The 27,886-nt window shown below is 55.5% G+C and overlaps 1 protein-coding gene across 1 annotated transcript; it reads left to right on the forward strand.

The window, feature by feature from the left end:
- On the forward strand, nucleotides 1–27,886 carry IMPA2 (inositol monophosphatase 2). Its single transcript, XM_061169636.1, has 8 exons — nucleotides 1–241; nucleotides 9,756–9,889; nucleotides 16,101–16,205; nucleotides 18,001–18,046; nucleotides 19,775–19,883; nucleotides 25,387–25,495; nucleotides 26,088–26,239; nucleotides 27,397–27,886. The coding sequence occupies exons 1-8, from the start codon at nucleotides 146–148 to the stop codon at nucleotides 27,510–27,512; spliced, it is 867 nt and encodes a 288-aa protein (XP_061025619.1). The 5' UTR covers nucleotides 1–145; the 3' UTR covers nucleotides 27,513–27,886.

Consider the following 27,886-nt stretch of genomic DNA (forward strand, 5'->3'; position numbering starts at 1 on the left):
ACGGGACGCTGGGCGCTGCTCCAGGGCCAGGCGCAGCTACAGGTCCGCTCCCCGCCCGCTCCCGGTCCCTCGCAGGTCCTCACGGGCGGGCGAGCGCGGCCCAGGCGCGGAGCGGCGGGAGGCGCCGGCGGGCCCGAAGGCCGCGATGAAGCCGAGCGGCGAGGACGGGGCGGCGCAGGCCGGGGGCCCGTGGGAGGAGTGCTTCGAGGCAGCGGCGCAGCTGGCGCTGCGGGCTGGACAGGTGAGCGCGCCCCCGGGAGCACGGCAGGCGCACTCGGACTTGGGGCAGAGCGGACGCAGGGCGTGGGCGGACGGAGACCTCCGCGGGCCGGGCCGGGACCTGGGGCCGCGAGCCGCGGAGGGGCTCCGCGCAGCCTACCGCACACCTGTGCACCTGCCACGCCCGCGCCGGGCCGGGCGCCCTGGATCCCGCGGCCCGGAGGCGCGGGCCGGGCTCGGGGCGCCGGACGGCCTGGCGGGAGCGGGCGGGTCAGGGCGCGCGGACTGCCTCGAATTTGACCCAGTGGGCGGGACACGGTGCGGTTGCCCCGGGTTAGAACCCCTACACGTGGAGGTCGGGCGGACAGCCTGTCCTCGCGCATCCGGAGTCTAGAGGGTTCCACTCTGCGTTTGGAGGAACTGCTACCCGCACCGGAAGGGTGACGGTCAAGCAGCGGAGCTGAAGAAACCTTCAGAGGGCAGCCCCTCTCTTCGCACTTTCCTGTGTGTTTTGTTCCCCCATTTCCTCGGTGCTTCACGCCTGGGGTTCCGCGGGCCACGTGCGGCGGCGAATGGGGGGCGCTGGGGGAGGCAGGGCGCAGGGACCGCTCGCTCCCTGCTCGCGCGTCAAGGCGCTCGGCTGCGTTCCTGCGAGCGGAGCGGGAGGGTGGACAGAGGAGGAGCCCTGCCCGTAGACGGATTTTCTGTTTCCAGCGGCAGTTCCTTTTCGGTCTGAAGGTGCCCCACGGGCTAAAGTCCTGCATTTGAAGTGAGTCCTTAACGTGCACAGTCACAGTGCGGTCCCTTGGTCCCCCAGAAGTTAACTTTCAACACTAGTGGACCCTCCCTCTGTGAGACTTGATCCTTGGGGAAAAGGAGGACCCCCAACCTTACCTGCTGCATTGATGGAGCTCATGGCTTCAGGGCAAACGTTCTTCCTGGAAAGCTGGTCCACTGTGTGAGGGGCGCGCTTGCCCTCCCCCTTCCCGAGACCCTCACTTCCTCTCCAGAGTGAGCGTCTTCAGGATATTTGGTAACTTTTAGGTTCCACCATACAACTTTTCTTCTTTCAGCTTTGAGAAGAAGCCAGTTTAGAATTCAGACACCACTGTGTAAACCCTGGTGAGTTGTTACGGGTTTCTGTGGTTTTTCAAATTTAGATCCTTGAGGAAACAGAAGGGTTTTTGAACCCCCCCCCCTTTTTTTTTAAACAAATTTACAAATGCTTACACAACTTGCAATATAGCAGGCACCGTTCTAAGGGTCCTGGGAACTTTAACTTATTTAAGAGATAGCTTCTGCTTTTGCAACTTGCCAAGAACAACAGAAAAAGCTTTTTTTGACAGTGGGGAAGGATGCAATAAGGATTCTGCCATTGGGAGTCTGATCAGGGGGCCCAGAACTCTGGGCTCCCTCCTGGGCATTATGCTGATGCTTCCTGCCTGCCAGGCAGTGGCGGGGAGAGTGGCCGAATTGCCTGTGGCTGGGACGAACAGAAGCCACACAGGGTCATCCTAACCCGTGTAAAGAGGGACAGACTGTCTTAGTAATGTTCTGACAGTAACAAGGTGCTGATTGGAGAAAACCTGGCCTGTAGCCAGAAAGCCCCAAGAGGCATGAAGGGTGGTTAGTGGTGATTCTTGGGAGTCCTCCTTAGCCAGAGGCACATTTGGTACAGGTTCTGTGGCCTTGTGGCCCAACGTGCCCGCCCTCTCACGTTCTGCTGTTTTATTAAGTCTGCTACTCCGGAGACAGCTCTGTGTGCTCCACCGAGTCTGGGTTCTCTACGTTCAGAGGGAGTGCCCTCCCTCCCAGGGGACAGTGTCTGCCATCCATGTTTCAGACATTGGTTCGGGTCAGGGCAGCCCTGGACGATTTGCTGTCACCTCCCCTCTGCCGCATCCTGAGAGGCCTCCCAGACCCCTCCTTCCTTGTCTCTCCACCACCCATCCCTGTGGTGCCCCTGAGAGGCATCCCTTCCAGTCCCAACCACCATACCACTGCAGAAGCCCCTCCCTGGCTGTTGGGCTTTGGGGAAGGGGGTGACGTCAACCCCACACCATCACCACCACAAGTACACAGAGTGATATTCATCGAAATGGGTATTTATCATCTTTTATGTGATGTGTGAGCAAAAGTATCTTAGAAAACTATGCTTTTTAAGTTGTCCTGCGGGGATAGATCCAGGTTTTCTTGAACCTGAAGTTTAGACAGTTTACAGGCCCTCTTTAAGAAAAAAAATACAAAATTACAAATTCAAAATTAGATATAAAAGTTTATTTAGAATAAGAAAGATCACAACTGCATAAATTTTAAGATGCTAACAAATATAACAAAATACATAAGAATAATTTTTTAACTGCTTCTCAATCTTCTGTAATACTCTTTTCCCATTTTTGGCTTTATACTCCTTACATCTTTGAATGACAACGATTTTGTAGTACTTTTTATGGAGAGCTAGAAAGGTAAATTCAGACTTTCCTGTAGGATGGCTCATTGAAATTGATTACTATGATTTAGAAAAGTTTAATTAGGCTTCAAACTTGTTATTGGTAGGGTCATATAAATGTTTAGGATTGCCATCAAATTTGAGAATCCTGTCAGTTTTATTTTACATATTAGTTGTCAGACAGGGAAGAATTTTCCAGTGTGCTCTGAGGGGATGCCCTATGTCCACCTCCAACTGCCCGGAGCAGAGGGGCACAGCGGGGGCTCTGACCCAACATCCCTATTTGTCTGGCTTGCATTGCCACAGGTGTTTTTGTTTGTTTGTTTCTGTTTTTGTGTGTGTGTGTGTGGCTGCATTGGGTCTTCATTGCTGTGCATGGGCTTTCTCCCTAGTTGCGGCCAGCATGGACTACTCTTCCTTGTGGTGAGTGGGCTTCTCATTGCGATGGCTTCTCTTGTTGGGGAGCACGAGCTCTAGGTGCACGGGCTTCAGTAGTTGCAGCACATGGGCTCAGTAGTTGCGGCACAGGAGCTCAGTAGTTGTGGCTCGTGGTCTTTAGAGCACAGGCTCAGTGGTTGTGGTGCACGGGCTTAGTTGCTCCGCAGCATGTGGGATCTTCCCAGACCAGGGCTTGAACCCGTGTCCCCTGCATTGGCAGGTGTACTCTTAACCACTGCGCCACCAGGAAAGTCCCCACAGGTGTTGTCTTGATTTGTGATTTTATTTTTTATCAGTTATTCGCACAGGGAGTTTAAAAAGTGAAATACCGCTAAAGGGACTGTCGTGGAACCAGCAGTGTCCTGTCCCGTGTCATCCTCATCCTTTTCCCCAGAACTCACTGTTTTCAGTTTTCTGATAGTTACACCCATTTTCTAAATGGTAGCTCTGTTTTTGCGTCATCCTCATTAGACACTGTTATGTCCTGTTGCTGCGTTACCTGTTGGTTCCATTGGTGCCTGTACTCATGTGCTATGACCACATGTAGCACACGGTCAAGCTGGGTAGCATGGTTGTATTACATATTCTTTTCTTTCTTATGCAACTTGTGTTTTCCTGAAGGTTAAAAAAATTTTTTTTTATTTGCTTAGTTTTCTACACACCTACCAACAGCCATCTTCTGACTTCCCAACAGAATTTTTGATGATCTCCTTGGTATAGACACTCATGGGTCTCGCTGCTGGGGACACGTGGTCCTCACACCTTCATGTGCATCAGAAGCACCTGGAGGGCCTCCACGGCAGGCTGCGTCCACCACAGGGTTCCTACTCACCGGGTCTGGAGTGGGGCCGAGAATGAGCACTTCCACCAAAACCCCAGCTGATGCTGTCCAGCTGGGGATGGCACTTTGAGAAACACTGCTGTATGTAGTATTTTGTTACGTGACTATATGACAGTTTATTCATTCAACTCTTGAAGAAACTCTGGATAATGTCCAGTTTGGAATTATTAGGAATAATGTTGCTCGTCCAGCACTCTCGCATGTGTCTTTTGGTTACCTCCGTATGCATTTCTGCTGGGGATAGATTAACAATAGGAGTGAAATTGCTGTGTCATCGTGTATGAAATTCTGCCAGGTGGTTTTCCAAGGCGGATGCAGGGATTCACGATTCCCCAGCAGGAGGTGAGGGTTCCTGTTGCCTCATCTCTCAGACGACACTTGGTGTTGTCTGTCTTTCCATTTTAGCCCTTGTGACCGGTTTGAGGTGGTGTTTTACGGTGGTTTTAATTTGCATGTCCTGTATGACTAATGAACTTAAGTGCCTTTTTATGTGTTTACTGGCCTCTGTTTTTAAAATGGTGGTGCTAAAACAGGTTAGAAATGTATTCATTCACACAACAACTATTTGAGTAACTCTGGAAAGGACTTTAACCTTACTCTGAGTGTGATTGAGGTTCGGGGTCGAGTGCTATGTGGAGCCCTGCAGGGTGATGGGGAGACCACCCTGGCTGCTGCTGGGGTGGGGGTGAGGCTGCAACGCCACAGTGGGTGGGGCAGAACCAGATCTCCGATGGAAGTGATTAGAATATTCCAAGTGAGGGATGAAGGTGGATCTGACTGGGGGTGGTGAAGAAGGTGGTAAACAGATGTATATCGAAGGCAGAGCTGCCAGGTTTGCTGCCGGATCGGAAGCAGGTGTGAGAGGAGCCAGGGGTGCCTGCAGGGTTCGGGCCTGAAAAACCGTCCAGTGGATTTGCCAGAACTGTAGGGGGAGCAGGTTTGGAGGTGGAGGTCAGGTCCTGTGTTCCACGAGCTGTGAGCTGTTGACCTTGAAATGCCGGTGGATCTCTACGTGAGGGCCTTTGGGTGGAGAGTTCACGTGAGAGGCTCAGGGTGGAGGCGCCAGTTTGGGAGCCGTCAGTCGGCCTGGGCTGGTGTCTCAGGCCAGGTCCCGCCCTGGACGGGGACAAGCAGGCTTGTCTGCCCTGGGCTCTCCGTAGGCGGATCCCAGGTCGAGCTCCCGGCGTTTGCTCTGGGAGACCCCAACCTGGCGGGACGTGGAGGTGGAGGTCCCCCTGCTGTCCTGGCTGAGGATGGAGGGGGCAGCTGGTGGCCTCACCATTTCCACTGTCAGTCCTGGCCTTGTCAGCCCCACCTGCACCCGCGCCCCAAGCCTCCGCAGAGTGGGGTCACCCGTATTGACAATTGTAACACTTTCACCCACATTTGAAGCCTCAGCCAGGATGGAACTTGTGAGATAGCAACTGGCAGGTGAAGCAGCAGCCCCACTGGCACACATGGGCTGAGGGTCCAGGGACAGTCTATGGAGAGCTCTCTCTCACGCAGAGAAGGGTTTGTGTTTTCTGTCTGTTCTGGCCTTCAGCTGATGGGGCCAGGCCCACCCACATTCCAAAGGGCAATCTTTACTGATTTACCGATTAATATGTTCATCTCATCCAAAAAACGTCCTTGCAGAAACACCCAGAATAACATTCAACGCAGTATTTGGGTACCCCACGGCCCAGTCAAGTTGCCACATAAGATTAACCATCACATCACATTCATAAGTCTGGAACCTGAAACATGGCAGTACCGCCAGGCCCACATCTGCAGAGGAAAGATGTTGCCTGTTGAAACCCCACTTCCACAGAGTTCTCCGTGTGCGTTCCATGGGTCCCCGAGCTCACACAGGTTGCTCCGTAAGGATGGGTGATAATCGTATGGTCGACTTGGGGACAGTAGCATACAACCGAGATGGTTCACAGACAAGAAAGAGGCATTTGGACATGTCTCTGAATGACACCTCAGATGCTGGAGCTGATGGGGTTTGAAATTCAGGCTTCAGTGACTTAAGTCCCATATTTTATATATTAAACATTAACAGAATGTTATTTCGAGGGAGAGATCCAGGCCAGGAGGTCTGTGAAGTGCAGGCTTAGCTAGTGAGTAGCTGAAAAACATTAATTAAAAAACAGCACACACTAACTTATTGCTGGCAAAATGAGAATGTTTAAAATCCCAAGACTGAGAGAAAACAGATGTGGTAAAGGGTTTTAGCAGGTAACTCACCCAGAACCCCACAGGCCTTTCCCCTGAGGATGCGACTGTGGTTAAAAGGCAGGGCTGATTGAGTCTCGTAATGATTTATTTAAAAACAAGACACTATCCCCACCTTTCCTCTCAGTGTAGGAAATTGTCTGAATTGAACTTTTCTTAACCTCATACTGAGATTTGTACATTGTATATGTGGTAGGTTTGGGGGGTTTTGTCGTAAGGCGTTAAGTTTTGTGAGGCCTCGGCCCCCTCAGATGGACGGATGGGCCTTCAGAGGAGTGGATGGGGGAGTGTCTGGGGCCAGGATGGCCGGCTCATCTGAAGGGCAGTGTAGTCTGGGACGATAATTCAGAAATGGGATCTAAATATCTGGGAGTGTAACCGGATGAGAGGGAGGAGTCGGGAATGGTCTGCAGGTCCCTCCCAGGCTTCCAAGGCCTGAAGGAGCAGCAGCCAGGTGGCCGGGAATGCGGGTGTGGCCTGCCCTGCGCTGAGGGACACGGGCCCACAAGGAAAGGATCATCACACAGCCATAATAAACACTAATAGAAGCGGAAAAGAAATCCTTATAAAAGGACACGCTCTAGCATCCTCCTCCTGGATCCGTAATTTCCGTCCTTTGCATGATCTGTGGCTGGGGGCATGGCTCCCCTGGGAAGGAGCCCAGATGACATCAGGACACCCCACTGCCCCTGGGCATGTCTCCTCTCCGTTGGATCCAGAGGATGGAGAGGCCAGGGTGCTCAGATGAGGTTTCATGAGAGCACTTGCTGAGCGTCTTCCCGACTTAGTTACCTGAGCCCCGTGTGCACCCAGCAGGTGTTCTCTGAGACCCCACCATGTGTCAGGCTGCAGAGCCCGCCTTGGGGGTGGGTTCAGACACTGGGCAGACGAGGGTCCTAACCCGGGAGCCAGGAGCGCACTTGCAGGGTGAGCGCCGGCTCTGTGGGGAGGTGACATCCCAGTCACAAAGGAGGAGTGCTGGGGCCAGGGGAACCTGGCGTCCAGTGGGAAGGGGGTGGGAGGGTGAGTGATGGGTTCGGTGCAGCAGGAGGGGCAGGGGATGCGGGGGCGCAGAGGTGGCCCAATGGGCTGGCTCCTTTAGAGTCGGGGACAGAGGCAGGGGGTCCTTTCTCCCCGCCCCTCCCAAGTCCAGTTAGAGTCTAGGAGGCAGGCTCTGCTTCCCGAGTCACCGAGGGCCCCGTTCCTTCCCGCCACTGCTCTGACCCCGCTGCTCTGACCCGGGCAACCACGCCCAAGTCACAGCGGAGGGAGTGGAAGGGCAGGAGAAAGTGCCATGCCAACGGTGGCCCTTTGAGGACGTGACTCGGGAGTCACACGCATCGCTTCCCCTCGCGTCCTCGGGGCCGACCTTGGTCCCAGGGCCACACCTGCCTGCACAGGAGGCTGCGATGCGGGCTGCCATGTGGCTCGGTGCCCTGCTAACCTTGGGCTCTGTTCCTAGAAGGAAGAGGGCCAGCTGCTCGGGTCCAGTTGTCTCCGCTCCAGGCCAGCCCACAGAGGCCACTGTGAGCTACATCGGGGGTGACTTTATCCTCGGGGTGACAGGGGGCCATATGGTGCTTTATGCGGGCCCAGGCTTAGAGAGCCCTTCTGGCTGCGCTGCAGGGAGTGGACGTGTGGGGGGCCCCGGGAGGCAGGACGGGATGGAGGCCAGAGGGTGATGGGCTTCGAGGGCAACAAGAGGCGAAACAAGACAGATCAAGGGGTCGGTGTTCCACAAGCACGTGAGGTCCGGTTGGAAAAAACGGTGCTGAGTCTGTTTAAGCAGTCTGAGGTGTAATGTACTGGTGACTTGAAGGGTTTTGCACCTCGGCTGTGTGCCGGGCACGACCCTAGACACCAGGCGGGCAGCAGGGAGCAGAGAGCAAGCCGGGTTTTCTGTTAGAAAACGTTGCAACCAATCTGTTATCTTTGCAACCAAGCTGGGAAAACCAAACAACCGTCTGGGCTTGGTGCTGGGATGAGGACCGCCCCTGTCTAGGGGGTCCTGCTTATTCTGTGAAATCCTGCGTGAGCACCCCTGTCTGCAGGCTTCCTGGAGGCGTCTTCCTGGCCTCCTCCTCTTCAGCAAATGGGTACATGGGATGTGGGTACATGGCATGTGGGTACAGGGCATGTGTGTACATGGCATGTGTGTACACAGTATGTGGGTACACGGGATGTGGGTACAGGGCATGTGTGTACATGGCATGTGTGTACACAGCATGTGGGTACATGGCATGTGGGTACATGGCATGTGGGTACAGGGTATGTGTACAGGGCATGTGGGTACATGGCATGTGGGTACATGGCATGTGGGTACAGGGTATGTGTACAGGGCATGTGGGTACATGGGATGTGGGTATGCAGCATGTGCGTACATGGCATGTGGGTACAGGGCATGTAATTACATGGCGTTGTGTACAGGGCATGTGTGTACACGGCATGTGGGTACGTGGGATGTGGGTACAGGACATGTGTGTGTACAGGGCATGTGTGTACACAGCATGTGGGTACAGGGCATGTGGGTACAGGGCATGTGTGTACATGGCATGTGGGTACAGGGCATGTGGGTACAGGGCAGGTGGGTACAGGGCAGGTGGGTACAGGGCATTTGGGTACATGGGATGTAGGTACAGGGCATGTGTGTACACGGCATGTGGATATAGGGCATTGTGTACACGGCATGTGGGTACAGGGCATGTGTACAAGGCATGTATGTACACGGCGTGTGTGTACAGGCCATGTGTGTACACGATGTGTGTGTACAGGGCATGGGATACACCCGCCTAAGGTTGAAGAGTAAGTATCACGGGGTGGGCGGTGTGGATGTCAGGTGGCGGCTGAGCGAGGGGGTCCTTGGAAGGAGGTGAGGGATCCTGGGTGCAGCGGGTCTTGGAGGAGAGGTCAGAGGTCGCTTCAGGGTCCTGATGTCACAGTGGTTGGGAACTCGAGCTGTGACTCGGGCAGAGGTGACAGGATAGGCCCTAGCTGCAGTGGGGCTGTTTCCTGATTAATACCCTCAACGCCTTTCTGTGTGGGCCCCCAGGGAGGCCCTGGCGCTCTGCCCTCCAACCCGGGTGTAGGCGAAGCGCTGGCAGCTCCTGGGAGACCAACCCACTCGGTCCTGCGACCTGATGCACCCAGCCCCCGGGGCGTGAGGCCAGGGCCTACCTTCCAGTTCTCTGCGTGCGTTTTCACTTTGCCAGGTTTGGCTTCGGCTGGACCGTTTGGGCTCCCGATCCAGGGGCACGTTCATGTGACTGGTAAAGTGAAAGAGGAGAAGCAGTTCCTACACTGAAATCTCCCGAGTTCAAGCTCGGGGGCTCCGTAGGGCTCTGTGGCTGAAGCTTCACGTCCTTAGAACTGCGTTTCTTTCCTCCAAAGAAAGACTAGTCCACCCATGGCCGCCTTTCTCGCGAGAAGAGTAGGCGGCAGTGAAGGCTCCCAGGAGCCCCACAGAGAGCCGGGCGCCACAGGTCCGTCTGCCTGGCCATCCGCGGTGGGGGAGGGGGCCCAGCTCCGGTGCAGGACCGTCCGCAGTGCAGGGGGTGCTGGCCAGCATCACCCACCTCCCGACTTTCATTGCAGATCATCAGGAAAGCCCTTTCTGAGGAAAAACGTGTCTCAACAAAAACGTCGGCCGCGGACCTGGTGACAGAAACAGATCACGTGGTGGAGGCCCTGATCCTGCAGGAGCTGCAGCAGCGCTTTCCCTCCCACAGGTGGGTGCGCTGGGGCCTCGCTGACTCCTTGCTGTGACCCGCCCCCAGCCGTGTGTCCCCCACCCCCGCGGATCCTGGCGGGGAGTCCCCTCTGCTGTGCCCTGTCAGCCCAGGGCCACGTGGACTTTCCCAGGACGCGTCCCCGCGTGTGGCCGTCCCCAGGGCCGCCCGCCCCTCCTGCCAAGCCCACACCAAGCCACCAGGGCCACCCCCCTCCAGAGCAGGTGTCCCTGACCTTTTGGGTCACCATGTGGAGAATCCGATGCAACGATTAATCTTTTCCTTGAAAAAGGCCAGCATTTGCCCAGCGCTGTGATTCTAGTTCCAAGGGGGCCCAGAGCCCCAGGAGCGGACGCTCTGAGCTCGGGGAGGGGGCTCCTTGGGCACAAGTGTCCCTTTCCTTCCTTAGGGAGCTGCTCACCCTGGAGCCCGATCGCTGGATTCCCAGGTGTAGATGACATGTCTGTCCGGCCCCACGTCCGTGTGGACCAGTGAGGGGCTCCCTCCTGCCGCATGACGCCCTGCGAGTGACTGGGGGGGAGGGGACTGGCCGTACACACTCGCACCTTCTCCCCGCTCCTTCCTTCTAACCCGCATCACCTGGGGGGTCATGTGTGTGTATGTGTGGCGTGTGTGTGTGCAAGCGTGTTGATGGCAGCCCTTGTGTTTCAGCGTCTCTCCCTTTTTCCTTGTTTGGCGTCAGGACCCTAACATCTGTTATAATGGTTACAGGCTCTGCACTGTTGATGATTTCTTAACTTTCAAAAATCTAAATTAAATGGCAGCGTCCAAAGAATCACAGCTGACCTTTGAACAGCATGGGTTTGACCCGCTCAGGTCCACGCAGACGTGGCTGCAGACGCGGGGCGGGGTGGGTGGGGCTGGCTGGCAGGGTCAGCGCCCCTGGCCCCGCCGTGTTCAAGGCAGTTGGATTCCCTGAGAGGTGACGGCTCAGGAACCACCACTGGTTCTGGCCCAGGAGCTCTTTCTGTTCCTGCATCGTCCAGTGGCTCCAACAGCAGTGAGGCAGCTGGACTGTGGGGCCCTGGGGTCCAGGGTCCAGGTAAAGGCTCTGGTCACTGCAGGCTCTGCGTGGTGGCGGTCCTAGGCCTCCTGGCGCTTTGCAGTCGGATCACTCTGACAGACCGAATCCTGAAAGTGCTGGCCAGTTGCTGGTGCTTTGGATGCACTGTTGTGTTGATATGGGGCCTGGTGTCTGTTTGCACAGTGTGAATTTACACGCTCCTTGCCAAGTGTCACAGGACAGAAGACAGTGTGTCACACGGGGGGCCTCAGGCTCCGAAGCCCCTTCGGAAGAACTGTCTGGGTCTGCCCAGAGCAGCAGTCCCCACCCTGGGTGGGTGTCAGGCCCCCTGGAGCCTCTCCAACCATGCCTGCCAGCCCACCTGACAAAGCCCTGGGCAGTGCAGGTGCCCCCCAACCCCTAACAAGAGGCAGCGGTCCCCAAGCTGCAGGCTGCGAGGCAGGGACTGGCTGCCCGTGTCAGCCTGGCTCTGCTCCCTCTCCCCTCTTGGCTCTGAGAGCAAAGCCAGGATGCTACTCTCTGCTCTGTTGCCTAGAAAATTCAGATAGGTGAAATCATTTTTCAGCATACCTAAGTCAGGTTTGGTTTATTCCCAATGATTAAGATTTAAAAGAAAGTACCAGAATTGGGGGACATTTAATTGTATTTTAGGTCAGAGACAAATTGAGAAACTTGTGATGAGGAAAAAAGTCGCATGCATATTATAAGATAAAATAGTATATTGTTATTTTTCTGCATTCAGAGTATTTAAATATATCCCTTAAACAACAAGTTGGTATAAGGCTGCCACCCTTTCTTAAGAAGTCTGAACTTATGCTCTTCCTCATTTTTAGTCTTTCACAAAACAGTACTAAAGATAGATTGCATGGGACTACCCTGGTGGTGCAGTGGTTAAAGAATCCGCCTGCAACGCAGGGGACACGGGTTCAATCCCTAGTCTGGGAAGATCCCACATGCCGCGGAGTAACTAAGCCCGTGCGCCACAACTACTGAGCCTGAGCTCTAGAGCCCAAGAGCCACAACTACTGAGCCTGCGTGCCACAACTACTGAAGCCTGCGCACCCTAGAGCCCATGCTCTGCAACAAGAGAAGCCACCGCAATGAGAAGCCCGCACATCGCAACGAAGAGTAGCCCCCGCTCGCCACACCTAGAGAAAGCCCATGAGCAGCAACAAAGACCAAATGCAGCCAAAAAAAAAAAAAAATTAAAAAAAAACCGATAGATTGCAGCTGTTTTGACTTTGATAAAATAAGAAACAACCTGACTGTGGGCTCCCTGGTTTTGCTACTTTATTTTACTCACTGGTGAAATCCAAAGCCTGGGAGATGGGTGTGGACAGAAACTGCGCTTGCTTCTGCCCTCGGCTGGGCAGTCGCTCCACCCCCAGGGACGGGAATCTGACCACGGTGTCACCCAGCACTGACGCTGCTGCGCGGAGGAGATGACACAAGGAACCAGGTCAGGGCCGCGTTCCCGAAGCGCTATGTTGGCGCCAATGGCATGAGCTCAGTCTGCGTCCGGGCCGCCTCTGTGGGTGCCGAAACCTGTTCCAGCTGTGCTCCCAAGTGAGATCCAAGTGGGGCGACTTTGAAGACATGCAGTAGCATCGCTGAGCCTGTCTGCGTCCCCTTGTCCGGGAGGCACAGGCCGGGGGAGGAGGACGGCTGGTGCTCTCTCGCCTCTGCCCGGCCTGGGCCCCTGGTGGGACGTGGCCGCACTGTCGTGCTGACCGACCCCTGTGCCCTGTGGGGTGCGTGCACTCGGGGAGAAGGCGTTCCTGGCCACCACCACCTGGATGCCTGCCTGCATTGTCTCCCCACTGCATTTCACGCTGTGTCCTCGGGCAGCAGAGCCTGGGCCGAAGCCTGAGCGATGAGGCCGAGGACATTAGCTGGCTCCCTAGTGGACTGAAGGTGACCCTGACCTTGTCACAGAGTCAACAAACTGGCCAAAGAGAAGGCCTGGGTGCTCCTGGCCATAAAAATCATAAGGAGGGTTTGTTACGACTCTTAGGAAGAAGTAATAAAGCAGAACGTATTGGTCTAACTTGTTTCCAAGCTCTGAACCTTTTCCCTGGTGCTGTTTTCCTCTGTACCTTCCATAGGCCTATGAAATGGCCCCATGCTCAGTCACTTGTGTTGTTTCTGTTTACATTGTGGGTTTTTCGTGGACGGTCCAGTGCCCTTGTTGAGGTGTCTGTTACTCTCTCACATGCCATCTGAGTCCGTGTACCCTGGCCTCTGCAGGAATTACCTTCCCACACAGAGAAAATCAGGGTTCACAGGCTGGGGAGGTATTCTGGTGCCTTAGAAGAGTGGACACGTCCAAGGCCCTGCCCCCGGGGCCACCCACGGGCACGAGGCAAGTGGGGAGGTGACCAGTGCTCCCCCCACCTGGGCTTGTGGTCAAGAGGAGGGTGCCCTCGGCTTGAACAGTCGACGCCCAGAAAGGCCAGGCCTTGGAGTGGCTGCTTGGAGTGACTCCCACCAGGAACGCCCCACAGGATGAAAGCTGTGTCTGCAGATGCATCATGGGGGCTGCTCCGGGAGCCCAGAGACCACGTACACACATTTGCTGATGGACTGACTGCTAGCCGCAGGCTGTGGTCCAGCTGTCTGAGCTGTCGGCCCCTCCTCCTCCTCCAGGACCCCAGCGACTCCTGTCAACCCCCCTAGTAGGTACCAGCTTCTCGCTTAAAATCAGGTTAGAAAAGGAAGAAGATTCCACATTCCTCCCAGGTTCCTGGGATCATCTTTGTTGTGAGTCATTTCTATTCTCGACCTTAGTGACGTCTTCTCACTGCTTCCTGGACCTTGTGCCCAGTTCAAGCCTGGGACTTTGTCCTCATGTGTGTGTGTTTCGGGTATGGCCCCCTTTCTTTAAGAACATAATCACAAACTTGCAGGAAAATCACGCTGCAGAAAGCACTGAAGACAGATTTAATACCTTACGTCTTTGACTCAGAAAACCTCAGAGCTAATGCGGCATAGGATCGTCCCCTTGTTTCTGCCAGGGTTAGCGGTCGGGGAGTCACCCTGCCTGGCCGCACCCCGCCCAGCCTCCTCTGACTTGATGGTCACCACGACCTTGTTCATCTAGACCTGCCTACCTGGGTCACATGATCCGAATGATCCAAATTCCCAGGGGGGAGGATGGCAGGGAGGCTGCCCAGCAGGAGGAGGGACAAAAGCCAGGAGCTTCCCTGATGCATCTGGTCTGCCCTCTGGGCTGTAAGCTCCTGGGAGCGGCTGTAGGCTTTCTCCACTCACACGAATTTTCCAGGTTCCTCACCCCTGTCCCCAGTCCGGTGCTTTGCTTGCTCACACGTGGGTTTTTCCAGAGACAGCAGTGGGCGGGGTGGAAACAGCAACCTGAAAATGATGATGTAGCCTCATCGTGTACACGGACGAGCTTCGGGTGATTTGTCTGTGTCTGGATGACTCTGCACATAGAGCATGAGTTTCATAATCTTTGGGACAGAAATGCTGCCAGAGTTGAGGGGGACCAGCTGAGTGACGGTGACAGCACTGTGTCAATTGAAGTGACACCAGAATGAAGGGCACCTTCACAGTGTTAGGACCGTGACATGCCAGCCTGGAGAGCTTCCTGCGGTGACAGAGGTGTTCTGTCTGCACGTCCAGTGAGGTGGCCTCTGGCCCGTGTGACTAGTGAGACTAAGGCGCCAACTCTTTTTTTTTTCCAACTCTAACTTTTTTTTTTTTAATTTTTATTTATTTTATTTATTTTTGGCTGCATTGGGTCTTCGTTGCTGTGCGCGGGCTTTCTGTAGTTGCGGCAAGCCGGGGCTACTCTTCGTTGTTACGGTGGCTTCTCTTGTTGCGGAGCACGGGCTCTAGGCGTGCGGGATCCAGTAGTTGTGGCACGCAGGCTCAGTAGTTATGGCTCGTGGGTTCTAGAGCACAGGCTCAGTAGTTGTGGCACACGGGCCTAGTTGCTCTGCGGCATGTGGGATCTTCCTGGACCAGGGCTCGAACCCGTGTCCCCTGCATTGGCAGGCGGATTCTTAACCACTGTGCCACCAGAAAAGTCTCCAACTCTAACTTTTAAATTCTATTTAAAAAGAGCTTCCTGACGACTACAACTGGGGTGTGCAAAACGCCAGCAGTAGACACCAAGCATTTCTTCTTTTTCACTCGTTTTTCCTTCTTGGTAGAGGTGTGCTGTGGTCAGGGCCCCTTTTCCTCTAGGACAGACGTGCATGTGAGGACCTAGTGGGAAGCCCTCTGCGGGACCAGGTGAACCTGATCTGTTGGGGACAGTCGGAAACCTGTGTCGGGCGCCGTCCTGGGGGTTTAGGTGGAGTTTGTACTTTCCTCCCAGGAGGCAGGGATGCAGACACTTCGGGGGACCCTCCAGCATGAGCCAGCATGGTGGGGGTGGGGACAAGAGGGAGGGGTAGGGGAGCCATCCCTGGTTTCCGGCCTAGGTGGCTGGCTCCTGGAGGCTCCCGTTGCTGAGACAGACCAAGTGGACTCTGCCTTGTTGCCGTCTAGTTCAGGTTCCCAATGGGGCGTGGACAGCCTTGCGGGGGGGCTTGTGTTCAGAGGACTCATCACAGAGGACAGGCGGGGACAGGGGCCCGGGGTGCCTGGCCTGCGTACTCCTGCAGGATGGGGTCCAGAGGGGAGCCCAGGGGGGTGGGGCCTCCCAGGAGCAACGTCAGCTCCTGTCTCCGCATGCGGGACGGATGCCATGTCACCACCTGCGGTTCGGGGAGGCCGGGCTGGGTACAGATGGGGTGTCAGCTGTGATGCAGCCTGTCCCCCCCAACCCCGGGCCAGCCCCCCCAGCGTTCTCAGGCCCCTGGCTGGCTCTCTTCTCAGCCTTCTCCCTTCAGAGTCAAGTCAGTGCAGAGCTCAGCTTCTCGCCGGCAGCTCTTCCCACATCCATCCTCAGACCCCCGCCTGGCCCACCGCACCCCCTGGTGCTTTAACAGAAGGTGTCACCTTGTGTGTCTGGGTCGTGCCAAGTGACAGACTAGCAGAGGGCAAAACGCAGAAGGTCTTTCCCGGACGCTGCCCCTGTTTGACCAGAGAGGCCGGGTGAGATCTCCTCACCCTGCCTGCTGGTCTCCGGGGCCGGGGCTTGAAGCGCTGAGTCTCAAGTTCCTGGCCTTTTCTCAGGCTGAGCTCTGTCCGCTGCAGGTTCATCGCGGAGGAGGCTGCAGCCGCTGGGGCCAAGTGTGTGCTTACCCCCAGCCCCACCTGGATCGTCGACCCCATTGATGGCACCTGCAACTTCGTGCACAGGTGAGCGCAGGCACACCCCGGCTTTTCCAAACTAGCACGTCAGCAAACCTCTAGCGGGTTTGTGGTCTCACTTACAAGTCACGATACTTTAAAATAAGGTTTCGCATTTGTGAGATACGTTCAGAGAATGTAGGAAATTTTCACTTGTTTAAAAACTATTGCATTTGTCACATTTAAACGTTGGGTTGAATTAAGAAGGACCCTTAAGGAGGCCCCTGGAGAGATGGGCAGGGTTGTAAATAACATAGGGTGTCTGGTCCAGCAGCCTTGGGAGCACGCATATGGATGGTGGCCTGGGGGGTTGAGGAGCCGCCGGCTGCCGGCCTAATCAGGGCAGATGTCAGCCCAGAGCAGCAGGTTTCCGGGAGGTCAGAGGCATGTGATGGCAGTGACCTGCCCAGCCCCAGAAGCGCTGACAGGGGTTGGGGGGCGGAGGGTGTCAAAACCTCCCACGAGGACACTCGTGCAGCCCCAGAGCTGGTTGGCCCGGGCTCCTGCCCCATCCCGGGTCCCCATAGGCGGTTGGGGGGCCTGTGGACCTGCAGCCCCCACCAGCGGGACCCGCGGGGAGGGCCCCTACCATAGGTGAGCCAGCCACCCGCTTCCTTCCTTACAGTGAGAGGGACCGGGGTGTGGGGTCCTCAAATGGAGCGTTTATGTGTAAGTGTGGAAAGTGATTCAGCGCATCACAGGTGGCCCTTTAGAGACGGTGGAACAGAGCCATCTGGTGACAGCAACAGTGTCACCAGACTCTAACTAGAGCGTGACACCCCTGGGGAGTCCTGTGGTACCACGGGGCTCCCCTCCGGGTGTGTATCTCCGAGTGGGGCTCCTGTTCCTGTCCCACTGGTCACCTGTTTGAGGGTGGTAGGGACAGAACGGGCCAAGCCCTACCATGGACAAAGGCCACATGTCCACCCCAGGACCAGAGAGAGAACCTAGACGACAGTGTCATTTGGGAAACAAGCTGTGAGGCTGACCCTTAGGCTCCAGACACAGTCCAGGGCCGTCCAGACACCGTCCAGGGCTGTGGTGACCCTTGAAGCCTCAAGGCATTTGGGGGCCTCTGGCCACTGCAGCTCGGACAGGACCTGTCCTGCTCGTGTCCAGCAGCACTAGAGCAAGTGCGAAAAGCCTTCTGAGGGTGGGAACCACAGCCAGGCCCGGCCATGGCGTGTCAAGAGCCTCCCCATGGAGACCGCAGGGGACATCACGGCGCAGCCTGGGCAAGGCTGGGTCCCGAGTCTCCTGGGTTAGAAGCAGCCCTTCCTTGTTCCTACTCGTTAAGCCCTAACGATCCTCACATAAAGGAGAAATTGTTCTGGAGACGTAACCTGTAAACCCGCAGGCAGGATGCGAGGTCACTGCCCGCCTTCCACGCAGTGGCCACGCCTGCTGTCCTGCGCGAGGCTCACCCAGGGGTCATGGCAGGAGGGACGTGATTGTCTTGGACCCAGCCCTTCGATGGACGCTGGGGCCAGGCCCCTCCGTCCCTTCAGCCTCTGAGAACCAGAAAGCTGATTATTAACGACTCTCCACCGGGTCCTCCGTGGTCACTGTTGAGTCACGTCCGTCCTGACGACGGCCAGCACTGTTGTCTGTCAAGGTCGCTGTCCTAGTGTCAGCTCGGCCTGCTTGTCCTCGAAGCGCTCAGTGAAATTGTGGGAGGTAGTTTTTGACAAAACAAACCCGGCCACGCTGTAGAAGGGTCCTCTGCGCCTCCAGCCATATGGAGGCTCCTGAGTTTGCATGCGTCCATGTGTGTCACCGTGTAAACCATCTGTCTTCTCTGCAGGTTCCCGACCGTGGCAGTGAGCATTGGGTTTGCTGTGAACCAGGAGGTACGTGATGGGTGGGGCCCGGCCACGCGGCCCCTTGGGTGTTTATTCATCTTGCTTCTTGGTTCCAACCTCTGTTTTCCTCTCCTTGTCCTAGGCCTTCATCATGACGAGTAAATCCAAATATGTGTTTTCAAATCCAAGAAAGTAAACAAATGCAAACCGGTTTGGGGTGTGTGGGTTTGGGGCTCCGGCCGGCCCTCCCCCTCGGTGGCCGTTTAGCGATGCCGCGTGGAGGGGACGTTCTGGGCAGATGTTCCCAGTTAGTCTCCATCTGACCCCTGGGGCGTGTGATCAAGTCACACACAAAAGAAACTCCTATTTTTGGAGGACATTTCTAATCCCAGTGTTCTATTAGTTCTTCATTCTCCTCTAGCTGTTGGGTGAGAACATGGCTGTTGCGTGGTTCCCATCGACCTTGGAACTGGGCCGTATCGTGGGACCTGCAGAACAGGCTGGATCCAGGCTTAAGCTTTATTATCCAGTTTCAGCGATTACACTTAGGAAAAGCCTTACCTTCGTTGCAGTTACTACAGTTACACTTGAATAGGGCAGGGGGCCAGGCTTTGCGGAGGGAGCCCTCATCAGGGCAGCCTCAGGGTTAGCGCAGATTCTGGGGCAGCAGAGGACTCATACCTGTGAGAAAGAACTTAATTTTTGAGTTGAAGATAAGCAAGAGCCTTAATGTTGCGATCTGGTGAGGGAGTCAGTTACTCGCTTGTTTCTCTGTTAAATGTGGTCATTGAGAGGAGCAAGTGAAGCAGGAAGCTCCAGGGCCGGGGGCTGTTCATCCTGGCGGCAGGGTCTCTGACTGTCCAGGCCGAGGCCTGTGACGGTCCGGGGTGCGTGCTGGGTACACGTTCTGGCCTCGTCGTGGAGGCCCTGGCTGCCTGCCGCAGGGTCTCAGAGGCCAGCCGGTTCCGGGACTGACCTGGGCTTGGGAAGGGGGGTGGTCACGTGCTGACTGGAGGGGGCGCAGGCTCCGGGTGTGTGCTGACTGGAGGGTCTTCCCAGAAGTGAGCCCTTCTCCTGCCCGCCCAGACTTCCCTCGGGCGTTTGCGGGGCTTCTCCTCGTTTTCTCTGTTCGTTGGCGGCCCCCCAGGCCAGGCACACGTGCTGTTCTTAGCCCAGGACAGCAGGGAGTCTGGGAGGAGAGGCAGACGGGCTCCGGGTGTAGGGAGGCCTTTTCCCAGCTCCCCTCCTCTCGGCACTGGCTTGTGGGGACTGAGGCCGCGGCCCGATGTGTGCGGTGAGGGAGGGATCAGCCCCTCCGGTGAATCACGTCTCTTCCTAGGCCACCCCGGGCTCTGTGATGCTCTTGGATCTCCAGATGCATTCTGAATTCTTCACATGTCATCAATTTTGAGGGTTTCTTGTGGGGTTTGATTAGAGTCACGAGAGCCTTTTTTCCCCTCCCAGAAAAAACAAAAGAGGCCTTTTTGAAGAAGGAAGCTTTTTCAGTAATTTTCAGTTACTAATGCTTGATTATGATGTCAGTTTAAAATATAGTTTTATTTGTTTAAATATATCTTTAAATATAGTTATTTAAGAAAAGAACATTTGCTTTCATGTCCAGGTCTAGGTTTGAATCCAGATGCTGATTTTTTGAGTTCCCTTTCGAAAGCTAATTTCTGTCCATGGTCCTTGCGTTAGTGGTCACAGCTAGAGCTGCATGGCCTTTGGTCCCTGTGTCACATCCTGTGTCTGTTTTCTGTCCTGCCCGCCCCACAGCTGGAGTTCGGGGTGATTTACCACTGCACCGAGGAGCGGCTGTACACGGGCCGGAGGGGCCGGGGCGCCTTCTGCAACGGCCAGCGACTGCGTGTCTCCGGGGAGACAGGTGGGCCCCGCTTGTGTCACGCATTCCGCGAGGCAGTGGTGGGGATCTCCTACCGAGGTCCAGTCTCTTCGGGGACAGCACGCCCCTGGTGGGTTGGACATCGGGCCAGTCTGTGTCTCAGTGTGGATGTGGATGTGGCCGGGAGCCTTCAATGGGCCCTTTCTGTTCTGCTCTCACCTTTCATCCCTAATGTGAGAAGGAACCCGGCCACTAGTTCCCGCGTGGTCCCAGTGGACCTGGGTGAGCTGGCCAGGCCAAGGGCAGAGTCAGAGGCATACTCTGGCCCTCGGAGCCTCTTGGTGACCCGGTTCCCCAGGTGTGGGCTGTGGCTTCCTGGATGTGGACCCACTGCCGTTGGCTTCAGTCCCTGTGAGAACACGGACGGCCGCAGGGCAGCCGTGTCCGTGAGCCGTGTTGTATGCACCACAGATGCTCCCTGTCCTTGTCATTCCTGGAGCAGGACCCAAGGACACCGGTGGCTTTTACAAAGGGCTGCTGTTACACTCAGACTGCCTGTAACATACAGAATTGACAGTATGTGCCTAGTTGGCCTGAGAGGTGGTGAGAGGGGTCAGGAGTGTCCCTGCCCCCGAGCTGCCCGCAGCCAGTGAGGAGACGGGCCTTCCAACCCAAGTCAGGTCCGCTGAGGTCCGGTGAGAGCAGCGCCCTCTGGATCCCTGGGCGGGGTGACTGTGAGCAGCGGATCTGCCAGGGAGATGACCGCCCCGTGAAGGACGGGCGACGCAGGAGGTCAGGCAGGAGGCCCAGGCCTCACGAGTGTTGGGGGGGAGGGGGCAGGAAGTAATGTCGCAGGAGCTCCAGAGAGAGGGGCCCGGCAGGACCACGGACCGGCCTCTGCCACCGCCCAGCCCAGGCTCCTGCCCGGGGACTGTTTGGTTTGGCCGCTTAGACAGCAGCGTTGATTACAGCTGTGCCTGCCAGGAGTTGGCCTGCCAGCCAGTTGTGTAACTCGGGGGTGAGGGAGCGAGTTGTCAAAGGCCCTGGTGAACTTTGCTCCACATTCATTTGCTGTGACTCGAGGCTCGGTGCCCACGCTCGCACCCATCCCAGGCCCTCTGCCCATGGGCCTCCTTGCTCAAACACACCGTCCACCCACCTCTGCAACACAGAACCCCAAGTCCATCGGTGCTCATGTCCGAAAGCTCACTTGGGATTTTTTAAAAATTCTGACTCATAAAGTCCAGGGTGATGTTTTCAGCCCTGGTCGTCTTCTATTTGCCGGGTGACGAGGTTTCTACAGGAGGTGACGGAAGGCTCTCCTCAGCAGCATGGTCCTTAGGTGTCGTACAGACCTGGCTTCAAAGCCTGATTCTGACACCTTCCACATGTGACTTGTCAGCTCTGCTCCTGGAACCTCAGTGTTCACGTGGGCAGGAGGTGACGCTGATGACAGCTGTGAGGATCAAATTAAATCCTACCCACAGGGCACTCAGGAACGGCCTGGCGCTGGTGCCCAAAATGAGAGTCGTTATCAGAGAAGGAATTTGAATCTTCGCACGAGATCAACCAGCTATTAATTCTGGGATGCGTTTCTGGAGGAAGTGGTCGCTAAAACAACCACCACTCATCTCCCTGCTTTCCTTGCCTTCTCTTTCCTGTGCTCCTTTCTGCAATGTCTTCAACTCACAAAAGCAAAGCAAAGACCACACTGCATAGCGGTAAAGGATTAGATGAGGCCAGAATTTCTTTGGTAGCTTTTTCTCAAAATTCTACCTTGCAGAACTGCAAACACATACAAAGGAGACAGAAAAAGTACAGTGAACCCACATGACCCATCACAGCCTGATGTCGCCCCCCTGCCCCCCATGGCCAACCCTGCTTCCTCCAAGCTCCCTGCCCCCACCACCCCAAACAACTCCGTGCTACAAACCCCAGACATAATGGCACTTTCTAGCCAGCATTTCAGTACGTATCTCTCTGTCACTTTCTCCTAAATCTTTTCCACCTTTTCCAACGATTTTTTAATTTTTAAAAATTTCCTCCTTTTCACCTTCCATGTCTTGTAAAGCATAATCTATTGTGTTTATTTATTCTCGTTCCTTTAGCTTGACCTTCTTTTCTGAACTGTTTTCTTTCCTAATTCTTTCCTAGGTTCCCTCCCCTCTGCTTTTGAGTGATGTTCTTCTTCCGTGGATTCTCCGTTTCTTTCACTTGCAGCTACTTCTGTTTTGTGGACAGGTCTTTCTGGAAATCTCTGATCGACTGGAGAGATGTTATTCTGCTCCCTATTCTCTTTGTTCTTATGATAATTGTGTATGGGATTCAAACATCATTCTTTTACATTCTTTCTAATTGAAAGAGCTCTGGAGGCCGGTGGTGTGATGGGGTGGGGGGTGAACACTTTCCGTCGTCTCATGGCTCTAGGGCTCCCCCTTCTGCTTTGTTTGTGAAGTGCCTGCAAAGTTGGCCTCTTCCTTGGATGGTTGGCTCTGCCCCTCCCGCGCTGTTACCTGGATCTTCTCCCTCCTTTGCCCCTGATTCCCGTCCAGTGAATTTGGGGTTCACTCCCATGCGTTTCTGCTCAGTGGGTCCTGACCTGAGAATCCCTGGAAGGTTGGTTACGAGAGGTCGTAGTGGCTGTCAGGGGTTCGCCTGCCCACTGGATACGCCCTTGTGGATGTAGGTTTTTGTAGATGGTTTTTGTCTGTGGTTTGTGTTTTGCTCTCCCAGCTGCTCTGTTTTTTTGTCAGAGGGGATTTGGAAGAGGTTACATAGGTTTCCAGGGCAGTCTTCTCCAGGATTCTGAACAATACTTTTTTTTTTTCCAATTACTTATTTGTTTTTGAACATAGTGTATTGAGGTGAAGGTCGCGTAACATGAAATTAGCTGTTGTAAAGTGAATAATTCAGTGGCATTACATTCCTGGCGCCCCGTGTTTGGGTGGCTCCGGGGTAACCCCTTCCCGTTGGTCACTCTCTGCCTCTCCCTCACAGCCCCCAACCTTCTTTCTGTCTAGTTCTGGGGTTTTCAGTGAAGTACAGCTAATACTACTTTTCGTGTGAGGAGCTCACGGTCTGCAAGGATCTGGAAGCCCAAGCACGTGTGTCACACACGCCGGTCCGAGGCCATCACGGGAGCTGTACGCCCTGCGCTCATGCCCACACTTCAAGGCACAGTCACCTCTTTCCTGTGAGGACGTATTTCAGGGCAGAGAGAGGACTTGCTTCTCTCACCTCTAAGTTGTAAAATCTCTCTCAAGACAACAGTGCTCTGATCCTCAACCAGAAAAAGGGTTTTCAAAGTTTTGGAAGTCGCGGACTATTTTTTCACCCTAAAATTTGTTTATTGAAAGAGGATGCAGAGATGCCCTGCTTCAAAATCTATTTGATTTTTTTTATAGTGGTAAAATATATATAACATAATAATTGCCGTTTTAACCATTTTTAAGTGTACAATTCAGTGGCATTAATTACATTCACGATCTTGTGCATCCATTTCCTCTATTTCCAAATTGTTTATCGCTGCAAATAGAAACTCTGAACCCATTAAGCAATAGGTCCCCGTGCCCCCCACACACACTCATGAAGTCACAGAATATTTTAAATTATATATATATTAGTATTTGATTAAGAGCTAAACTATTATGATAAAAATAGTTTGAAAGGTAATAAAAGTCATAGTAAGTCATAGTAATTGTGGAGAGCTAGTCAGAATTAATCATAATATAAGACAATATTAAGTAGAGGGGATTGTCATTTTTACCTTTGTTTCATTAGAAACAAGAAAAGAAAACAATAGAAAGTATTTTGCCTCAGGTGGCAGAGTTCAGATGACTTCTTAATTGTCTGGGTTTCATTTAGGAAAAAACACCACTTGAGCAAGCATGAGGAAGAGTGGATACACTGCAGCTGGGGGGCGGGGGACACTGGGCACAGAGGTGTCTTCTCACAGATGAAAAACTACGGGAAGAAACCCTTTCTTTGGCATCATCACCAGACAAGCTTGAGTCAAGGTCTGGGCCTCACGACCTCCTGCAGATCACCCACTGCGCCTGGCCCTGTTGAGGTCTTTTTCTTCAAAACAAGTCTTTTTTCCATGGGAAGGTGCCCTCTCAACTTGCAGCCCAGTGAGGGTGGGGTTGGGAGGTGAGCTCTGGAGGGCAGACTGGGTCCTGTCCCCAGAGATCCTGGAGCCGCCGCCCTGTGCCCCTCGTGTGGGTAGAGCCCGAGCCGCCACCAGACACACGGCAGGGCTGGTCGCTGGCCCAGCTGTGGTGCCAGGTCTCAGAAAGTCTTTACAGTATAAAATGAGAGCCTCCAGTGTGAGAAAAGGGGAAATGGTACAGACTCAGTGTCTCCTCCCAGTGGTCTGTCCCTGGTGGGAGGTGACTTTATAGGAGTCGGGCGGAATTGGGCCCGGGGAGTGAGGTTACCTATGGGCGTGTTTTTCCTCCACTTCATGGAGGGGCTTTGTTCTCTCAGCTGAACACACGGGAGTGGCTGATCCTGCCTGAACGGCAAGGCCTGACGAGACAGGACACTAGATCTGGATGTGATTGCGTGTGTGGCCAAGAGGGACAGTGCTATGACCCCCGCAGTGAGTCAGGCCCGGCCCACCTGCAGCCACTTTCCTGTGCCTGGTGGCCACAGCATCTACCCCCGATGCTGTGGGGTTACTCCCGAGGACCCCTTTCCAAAGACGTTGCTTAGCAGTCGCTTCCTTGGCAGGGATGACGTTTCCATCTTTGTCATCACGGCAGCTAGCGAAAAGCTTTTATTATTATTATTTTTTAAATTTATTTTCAGCTGCGTTGGGTCTCCATTGCTGCCCGCGTGGGCTTTTTCTAGTTGCGGCGAGCAGGGGCTACTCTTCGTTGCGGTGCGCGGGCTTCTCATTGCGGTGGCTTCTCTTGTTGCGGAGCACGGCCTCTAGGCACGCGTGCTCAGTAGTTGTGGCTTGCGGGCTCTAGGGCGCAGGCTCAATAGTTTTGGTGCACAGGCTTAGTTGCCCTGCAGCATGTGGAATCTTAGTTCCCTGACCAGGGATCGAACCCATGTCCCCTGCATTGGCAGGTGGATTCTTAACCACTGCACCACCAGGGAAGTCCCGAGAAAGGCTTTTAAAGGCAGATTTATTTGATGAGGCATTTTTTTTCCTCCAAACATGGGGCGTTCCCAGTTTGGAGTCACCTTGTTTTTATTTGTGACTGAATGATGCTGGTTTCATGAGCCACCAGACCCTTCCGAGTTCTTGCTGGTAAGCATCCCTGAAAAGAGAGAACTGGGAGGTCTACCCCCCGACCCCTGCATCTGGGACTTTCTGGGGCCTGGGAGGTGAGATGGTCAGGGTGTGGCTTCGACTCTAGTCAGCACGTCCTTCCTTTCCCAGGCCAGAAACCTCTGCAGCATCAGCCACCCAGGGAGGACACTGAATCGAGCAAGAGCGGGAGGCGGGTTTGCAGTTCGCTTCAAGGAAAACCCCGACTGCTGGGTGAGAACTGAGCCTTGGTGTTTCTGACTTGGAGAAATTCTCTCCACATAGATCTCTCCAAGGCCCTGGTTCTGACAGAAATCGGGCCCAGACGAGACCCCACGACCCTGAAGCTGTTCCTGAGCAACATGGAGAGGCTGCTCCGTGCTGGGGCCCATGGGTACGTGCTCCCCTCCCAGGACTGGGACCCATGGGTGCATGTTCCCCCTCCCCGGGACCCACGGGACGCCCAGGCCCCACGCACAGCTCCCAGGCTGCTCCCCGGGGCAGGAGCAGTGACACGCGAGCCAGCCCGGTCCCCAGCCGGGAGCTCGTGCAGCCCGTGGGGGTGGGGTGGCAGGGGACCTGTGGGAGCCCATCTCAGCCCCTTGTGTGCCCAGAGCTCAGCGCCCTTCGTGATGACAGTGACGCCCCCCCAGCCCAGTCTCCCCCGGGTCTGTGCTGTGACTGCAGCCACCCCAGATGGTTTAAATCTAAGGTCGTTGAAGGTCCACAGAGTGAAAGTTGTGTCCTTCAGTTGCACCAGCCACACTTCAAGTGCCACGGCCTTGGGCTGGTGGCTTCTCGGTGCCGAGTGGTCCATCACCACAGAAAGTTCTATTGGACAGCACGGCTCTGGGCCCAGGGCTCAGAATCGAGCTTTTGGGAAGAGGCCCCGGGCTCTTGTTTAGCTGCTGGGGGTGCCCGCGGTGGAGGGGGCGGGCACTGGAGCAGAGCCATTCAGTGTGTTTCCCCTCCTCCATCTCCGCCAGGGTCCGCGTCATCGGCAGCTCCACCTTGGCGCTCTGCCACCTGGCTTCGGGCGCCGCCGATGCCTACTACCAGTTTGGCCTGCACTGTTGGGACCTGGCTGCAGCCACTGTCATCATCAGGGAAGCAGGCGGCGTCGTGATGGACACGTCAGGTGAGCTCGGGCCCTCAGCCCGCCCTCGTCCCCAGGGGTGCATCCCCAGGACAGATCCGCAATGCCCCAGACAGACAGGCCCCCTCCTCTGCTAACAGGGACATGTAGGGAGGGCAGTGGGCCAGGCCAGAAGGCCCCTCCCCCTTCCTGCCTCCAGGTGTGAAAATAGACCCAGGGTCAGGACGGGTGGCTGTGAGTGTTTTCTAAACACTCACTTCCCCGCCCCCACCCACCCCCCCCCCCGAGTCCACGGAGACCACAGAGCAGGCAGCATGCTCCCTGATCCAATGACGAGGATTTAGGTGATGGATCCTAGAGGTGACCTGTTCCTCTGCCTCAGAGTCACCGTACCCAGTTACCGACCCCACGGGGGCGAGTCCTGCAGCGTCCCTGTCCCAGAGATGCCCATGGAGCCTCATCTGACGTTGGGGTCCTCTGTGGAGCCCATCCTCCCCCAGCTTTAATCCAGAGCCTGTTGCGGAAACGCTGGGCTCCGTTTAACTGCTGGCGCTGGCGGTGGGCCCTTCATCCCATGATTGCTCCGTTTTTGCTCCTTCTCCTCAGGAGGCCCTAGTTGAGCTTCCGGGAGGGTGTGAAGTGAAGAGGGGTCAGCCTTGGGCATCGAGGCCAGGCAGGCCTGTCCCCGTTAAAGACGTGTTTGTCCTGGATGTGACCACGCGCGCACGCACGCACACGCGCGCGCACGCACACACACACGCACGCATGTGCACTGAGGTCTCCAGCGAGGCCTTTAGGCCTGTTCACACCCCAGGAGGTCGAGGGCCTTCATCCTGCCCCAGATACCTGGTGCACAGAGCAGCCGCATCGAGGGGCCCATCAGAAAGGCCACCCCCAGCACCCCCTCCCGCCCCACCAAGGCCTCCTGGGTCCCTGGAGCCCCGTGCAGTGCAGAGTTTGAGAACTGCTCCCTGTCCTGACCTAACATCGTTTGAGCCTCGGCCCTGAACGCTGTACCTTAAGCCGCTTTCTCCCAGCGCAGCCTCAGGAGGTGCCGGTCCTGCAGCCTGGATGGCACCCAGGTTGGGGCAGAGCGGGGCTGAGGCTCCACCCTTTGGGCTGGCTCAGCCTGAGTGCTGGGCTGTTGGGGGTCGTGCCACCCCCTCCCTAACCCAGACACCCTGTCCCTCTGTCCGCAGGCGGGCCGCTAGACCTCATGTCTTGCAGGGTGGTTGCTGCGGGCACACGGGAAATGGCGGTGCTCATAGCTCAGGCCCTACAGACGATTAACTACGGGCGGGACGATGAGAGGTGAGGGGAGCAGACAGGGCTGCCCCAGGACGGGGCCTTCCTGGGAACCTGGAGCAAGAGTTCCTGATCCCCAAAGGAGCCATCAGGCTGGAGTCCAGGCTGTCTGGCTGAGCCCACGTCTTGGTGACTTTGGTGTCCAGTGGTTCCTCTCTGTAATCTCACGTAACCTTGTGTGGGTTGGTCCAGCCCTCCTACCGGGGCCGAAACCCGGATCTCACAGGACGTATGTATTGATACGGCAATCGCAATTTTTTTTCCAGAACGCAAATCTCAGGTAATAAGGCTTTTGAACTGCTGATAAAGCAGACTTGCTCTCAGTGACCTCCCCCGCCTCCGCCCATGGTACTTCAGAATGCAATAAACCAAATGATGACTCTC

Source organism: Eubalaena glacialis, chromosome 15 (genome assembly GCF_028564815.1).
Source record: "Eubalaena glacialis isolate mEubGla1 chromosome 15, mEubGla1.1.hap2.+ XY, whole genome shotgun sequence".
Classification (NCBI taxonomy): domain Eukaryota; kingdom Metazoa; phylum Chordata; class Mammalia; order Artiodactyla; family Balaenidae; genus Eubalaena; species Eubalaena glacialis.